Genomic DNA, 6,590 nt, shown 5'->3' with positions numbered 1-6,590 from the left:
CCGTGGCATCTACCAAAGTTTGGGTGTAGCCCTGGGAGCCTCAGATTCTCGAGATCGAATATAGGAGGAGTATCTTGGCAGTCACTTTGTTTTCATATCATACCCCGATTATTCTATCCCACGAGGACCCTAGAGGCACGACATGCATGTGAGCTCTAGGATTTCAGACGGCCTCGTTTAGGACTCCAAGATTTGCACAGCAAGATCAAGCAAATTTGGGCAGGACGACTTTATGTCAGGCTCTGCTACATGCACATTGGTGGATGTTGGCCTAGGGGAGATCAACGGTTTCTTGGAGGAGGTAGCCCAGAGCAAACTAGAGGGCTTTCAAGACCAAGAGAGGATTCTAAGGAGGGACTTAGCCTCTTTACAACGGTGTAAGGAGCGTTCCCGAGATAGCCCATGGATTGAGAGCTAGCTTGCTACCGACCACATAGAGATTACACCCATTAAGGAGAGGAGGGTGGAGTATATCATGCCAGAGCTTCAATCTGGACCCAAGCTAGGGATAGAGTCACAAGAGACTTCTTTAAGATAGCCATCCCCCCCAAGAGGAGAGATGGTATTGGCAATGCTGCGTGGCCACGATGGAGCTATTATTTTTGACCCCCCCATGTGAGAGACATCGCCATTGATTTCTTTCGTTCTCTTCTCGTAGGTGATGGATGCATGTGAGAGGGTCTCGCGACGCATGAGAGAGGTGGCTCCCCCATCTCTTCAATCCTTCTTACTGAAAGAGTCCATTCACAGCAGAGGAGTTGCCAGAGGCGATGCTGGCATTACCCAGGGGTGTACGGGCTTCCAATCTCTTTCTTTCTTCGTCATCACTAGGACCTCATGGAAGGCAGCCTTCGCATTGCCTTTAATGAGATTATGCTAATAAGAGGTGCCATGCAAGAGAGGCTATTAGAGGGCTTGATTCACTTGATGAGATTATGCTCACAGGTTCCATGCCAGAGAGGTGCTAGAGGGCATGATTCACTTGATTCCCAAGTAGTGTGGTGACAGATTGGAGATCCAACAGTGGAGACCCATCACTCTTCTAGGGACTGCCTATAAGATCTTGGCCAAGGCCATTACTAGGAGACTTCAGCCCCCCTTTCTCTCAAACTGGATTCATGACATTCAAACTAGATTTGTTTAGGATCGGAGCATTTTGGACAATATTTTCACCTTTTGGGAGGCAACATCTTCAGCTAGGATGCGACAGCAGGACCTCATAGTGCTACTCTGAGACTTTGAGAATGCTTATGATAGGGTATATGGGAGCTTTCGGGAGGGCAAGATGAGCCGGATGGGTTTCCCCATGGAGGGCACAATGAGCCGGATGGGTTTTCTCATGGACTCGATTCGTGGAGTCTCATGACTTTACTCAGCATCACATAGCTAGGTTCTCATTCAGGGAGCCCATGGATTCCCCCTTTCTCGCTCAATTTGGTAGGGTTGTCCTCTGGCATCTTACCTCTTCCTATTTGTCACCAAGGCCATAAGGAGTTTCCTCTCAGCCCAGGAGATCGGGCTTCAAGGACTACATCTTTCCCTCTGCCCATGCACAGAAGGAGCTTCTTGACTCAGAGTTTGTAGACATCACAACAACCTTCCTTTCAGAAGAGGCGATCGAGATTTTTGGTCGCGCATCAAGAGCACATATCAACTGGAACAAGTCATGTGGTTTTTGGGTAGACTCAGCACCTGCCGTGACTTGGTGCCTAGTTGAGGCTTTTTAGTGGATCTCGAGCGGCACTCCAATTTGGTATCTTGGTTGCTAGGTGGGAATTGATATCTCTTTTGAGCAGTAGCTCACTCTTCTCCTTCTAAGTATTTGAAAGAAGCTATTATACTAGAGTTCTGTGAGGCTCTCCCTAGCTAGGCCTTCTCCCAGGCATATATTGGCTAGGTACAATCAATTGATCCAGAACTTCTTATGGGCTGGTAGTGATGTGAGGCCAGCCCGAAGGTCAAGGTGGCATGGAGAGTGATCATTCAGCCATGTCGTAGAGGGAGTCTAGGCCTCATTGAGCCTGCTATTCAGAGTCGTGCCCTGCTGGGCAAGTTGATTATTAGAGGATTCCTTCCCGGTGGTAAGACCTAGAAGGATTTCCTATTGGCCCGGATATCAGCCCCCGCACCTCGAGTCTTGGAGACCCTTGGCCACAGAGTATCAGATGGATTTTCACAGAGATGTGGACCCACTATTTTAGTCCAACACACATACTAATAAATCAATGTCTTCACTAAAATAATCAGTCAAGCATACATATTTAAAGATTTTAATTTAGTTGTAAGACAAGGTGATGGTCTCAACTTTTAAAATTGCATTGATAACAAAACAACGTATATGAACCCTTGCTTATATTTGGATCATCTAGTGAGAAACTTATGAAAATAGTGTTTATTATTATATAAAATGACTCGATATTCCACCTAAAGCCTTATGAGATGTTTAAAAATGCATAAAGTAGTCTCTTATTCTATAGTATGAAGTATGGTTCAAAATTTTTAAACTTTTGTCTAAAACAAAGTACCTAAAAGGATAGGTGTATATGTGATTAGCTCTCACAAAATGCACGAGCAAAGCATAACATTGTACAGAACATGTGTGCAAGATTTGGTCCTAATCTATTATTGTTTGCTCAACTACAAAAATCCTCAAAGCTTTTTTTTTTTGAGATAGCTAAATACCTTAAAATTTTTATGGAGACCTAAATTTTGAAGTTCTAATTGATTTTTTAGCGGCGTAAGATGGATTGTATTACACCATACATATGTTTCTGAAGCAATGCATATCCAAAAACTTTGGATTGTCACATGAGAAATTTGCTAATTAAAGCCTTCAATCCAAGTATAGTTCAAAGAGCTCTGCATCACAACTGTAATTTGGCCTATGAATTCTTATGAAATTAAAAAGCCTACTAGAGATAACCAATGTGATTTCAAAAAATCTCAATTTTTCTTCACTATATACCCAATGATATCGAAAAAAAGAAACCTTTGATTTTCATTGTCCATCTGTTCTAAATAATTCCATAAGTGGATCACTAATAATGAGAACATAAATATATCCACATTAAACACTTTTCTTTCCTAGTACCAAACTAGTATTAACAATCAATTACAGCATAAAAGTTCACAAAGCCATACATTTTATATTAAGAAGAATAGTGTTTGTGTGTGTGCATGAATAGCTAATGAATGTCTGTTTCAGGGTGTGCGAATAAATACCTCATGAATGCTCGTTTCAGGGATGCTATTTGAATTTGTTGCACTTAGACCACACCTTTAACAATCACTTACAACATAGAAGCTTTGTGTGTCTGTGTGAAGAGTGTGTTTTGAATTAACTTTAATATATATATATATCTTTACGAAGTACAGGACCTAGTTTCAAAAGAGGTAACTCTCCCTCACATAACACTCTCACCACGGTAGCTTAAAGTTAGTAGAGTCCAGTTACTATATTATTATTCTCATGCCCGATGCTGCCTATCAGTGAAATGAGCCGACAGAGGCACCGCCATTTCACAGGAAAGCTTCAGCAGCTCCGTAAGTTCCACAGGGTGGCGCTCGTCTACGGAGAGGTGAAATCGTTGCACGATCTTGGCCACCCAGAGGTGAACTGTTGCCAAGGCGAGGGCCTTGCCGGGGCAAACTCTTGCGCCCGCACCGAAGGGAGCCAAGCGCAGGTCGCTCCCCCTCACATCCAGGTCCTCCCCGCCGTCCCTAGGTAGGAACCGCTCTGGCGCGAACTTGTCGGGTTCGGACCAAATGGCGGGATCATGCGTGATTGCCCACATGTTCACCATGGCCGTGGTTCCGGCAGGGACATGATGGCCCGCAACCTCCACGTCGTGCATGGCGAGCCTTGCCCACGACAGCAAAGGCCCAGGCGGATGTAGGCGCAGACCTTCTTTCACAACTGCTTGCAGGTAAGGCATGCTGGCCACATCGGCATCGCGGACGGTGTCACCCTTTACCCCCACCATGGCCTCCACTTCAGCATGCAGCTTTGCCTGCACGGTAGGATTCAGAACGAGCTCGGCAAGGATCCACTCTGTAAGGATGGCCATGGTATCTGTGCCTCGGAAAATCATCTCCTATTGTCACAATATGGCCAAACACGAGTCAGCAACCAAAAATTAGTACTTTACGTAAATGTGAGGAGAGCTTATACATGACTAGCGTAAGTAAGAAGGTAGAACATTATTATTTTGCAACTCACCCACAGAATGGATACCATATCGGCATCAGCCAATTTTTCCACCCCTTCCAAACCGAGGAGCACGTCCACAAAGTCGCACGAATCCCTCGTGTTACTATTGCGAGTGATAGCACCAGCAATATTGCTGCTCCTGTGCTCGTCTATTATTTTCTGCACGAACGCGTGCACTCGCGGCACTAGCTCGTCACAGCGCTGTCGGATGCGCAAGGGGTCGACACACTCGAAAGCTGCAGGCAAGTGGTCCGCCATGTTGAAGGCTCCCAGCAGCTCGAAGCCTTCCCGCACCATGCTTTGCACCTCCGCAGCCTCGGCGCTGCTATGCTCGGAGAATGCGTAACGCCTGCCGAACACGGTGGCCAAAATGTTGTTGAGGGCTGCATGCTGCAGGTAAGGGCGCACCTTCTGCACGCAGCTATCATGGACGTGAGAGGCTATGGCTTCTAGCATGATGGATGCTTCGAGCTGGCGGGTGCGCTCGTGAGCCGCAATGCGACATGGGGAGAAGAGGTGCGAGGCGGCAAGGCGGCGGAGGCTGCGCCAGTGATCTCCGTAGGGCGCGAATCCAACGGCGCGCCCGAAGAGGAGCTGCTGCGCCGACTGGGTGAGAGGGCGTTCTGCGAAGGCGGTGCTGCATAGAATGTCGCGGGCAACGCTAGGCTGACTGGAGACGACAACGCGTGTGGACCCCAAACTTACAGCCATGAGAGAGCGAGCATTGTGGCTGGACGCGAGGGCCGCAAGGCGGCGGTGGGCGGTGTAGCTACAAGTTCCGGAGAAAGACAGGAGGGAACCCAGTACTGGGAGGCCACGTGGACCTGGAATGGGAGGTAGGCGGCGGGAGGCAGCAGGCTTGCAGAAGAAGCTCCTCATTCCCCAGGCTGGACCGCCAGGGTACGCCCAGCTCAGGAGGAGCCACATTACAAAGAACGCAAGGACAAAGAGAGCGGACGAAAACAACCTGGGAGCGGAGGAAACAGAGAGGAAGTGGAGGAGGAGGGTGTGGTCAAGGTGGGTGCATGTGGCGGAGAAGAGTTCAAGAGCCATCGCTGGAAACTTCAAATTTGCACTGCCTTTGATGCGCACCAGCAGGTGCGCTTAAAAAGAGTTCGGTATACTATACTAGCCTTAGCAAATCATGATTAGCTATGATCTAGACTGTGATGTTTATAATATATTCACCTTTTTTACCTAACTAGTGGGTAACTAGTGCTCTTCTTCCAGAAACTCCACATTCTTACCACCAGGTGGTAGCTTTGTGAAACTCTTCTTTAAGATAATATAGAGAAGAGATAAGCAAAGAATGAAGATAAACATGATTTCACCTTTTTCTTAAATAAATGTTTGGACATGTCCTTTGAAAAGTTTATCCAAGCTACACGTCCAAACTTTTAAAAAACCTTCAATTAGAATAAGAAAGGCCAAAGGTAAAAATTCCATCGTTTTAAGGTGTACACTTGTCATTACGGTGTAGCTCTTGGAACGGACATGAAGCTTTCATTATTCATCCAATAGATAGATGATAATAATAGGTCTTGTAATAGGGTGGATATGTATGACCTCACACCGACCCTAGCACAAGGCCATGCATCAAATGTGCACAAAATGCTTCTAGTTGAAAACTTGGGGCCTCTCAAGAAGGGGATTCGCTTGTGAGGGCACATGTAGGTGAGGCAATGAGATGTCCTTCCTCGTCATGACTATTTCGACCTTCTCCTCCTTAGGATGGAGAATGGGATGGGCTTTATAATTTTTTTGGATTATAGTGTGCTTTCACGTGATCTTCTTGTTTTGCGAAGGTAACCAAATCTAGCCATATCCAAAAGGAGGTTGCCTTTCTCCTTTGTAAACTATGATACTTCACAACCAAATCTAGCCATATCCAAAAGGATGTCGCCTCTCCTTTGTAAATTATGATACTCGTGGCATGCCTTTTGCTAACCTTTGTTAACATTTGATGAGAGAATGACTCTTATATGCTTTCTTGTAATCTTTGTAAAAGTCCCCAATCCTCATGCTTGGGAAAGTTTCTTTGCTACAATAGATACTCACAATTTGACCTTACTAGATGCTTCTATGGACTCTATATTGTGGTGCAACTTTATGATGCGCTCTTAGGGGTTTACTTTAATATATGTGTACTGTATCGCTTGAATTCAACAAAAGAAGTTTTCTATTTCAAGTTTTTGAGATACATTTAGAGAAATGTACTAAGGTAATTTTTATAAAAGAATTGTGAGTTTATAAAAACAAGGGATCATTTTAATTCTTAGAAAATGTAATTTCAAAACACCTCTTAAATGAAGTGATGTATAGGTTTTCTATAGAGTGAACCAGTCGAGGGTTCTCTTAATGTAAAGGCCTACAACTGTCC

The 6,590-nt window shown here is 45.4% G+C and overlaps 1 protein-coding gene across 1 annotated transcript; it reads right to left on the bottom strand.

Annotated features, from left to right (window-relative positions):
• Positions 1-3,228: 3,228 nt before the first annotated feature.
• LOC147630628 (cytochrome P450 78A4-like) lies at positions 3,229-5,278 on the bottom strand. The gene is made up of 2 exons (XM_086810026.1): positions 4,220-5,278; positions 3,229-4,094 (listed from the first exon to the last, which is right to left on the bottom strand). The coding sequence occupies exons 1-2, from the start codon at positions 5,261-5,263 to the stop codon at positions 3,468-3,470; spliced, it is 1,671 nt and encodes a 556-aa protein (XP_086666152.1). The 5' UTR covers positions 5,264-5,278; the 3' UTR covers positions 3,229-3,467.
• Between the last annotated feature and the right edge of the window lie 1,312 nt (positions 5,279-6,590).

The sequence above is a fragment of the Cibotium barometz genome, chromosome 16 (assembly GCF_041138505.1).
Source record: "Cibotium barometz isolate CiBa-2024 chromosome 16, ASM4113850v1, whole genome shotgun sequence".
Classification (NCBI taxonomy): Eukaryota; Viridiplantae; Streptophyta; class Polypodiopsida; order Cyatheales; family Cibotiaceae; genus Cibotium; species Cibotium barometz.
The sequence above is the reverse complement of the archived record's forward strand: the minus strand, read 5'-3'. Positions and strand labels throughout refer to the sequence as shown.

What these genes read in the sequence shown, in the direction of transcription:
- LOC147630628 (XM_086810026.1), bottom strand. Translation starts at nt 5,263, where the DNA reads ATGGCTCTTGAACTCTTCTCCGCCACATGCACCCACCTTGACCACACC. An exon ending in ATATGGTATCCATTCTGTGG is followed by an intron (nt 4,095 to 4,219) that starts GTGAGTTGCAAA and finishes TTGTGACAATAG; the next exon opens with GAGATGATTTTCCGAGGCAC.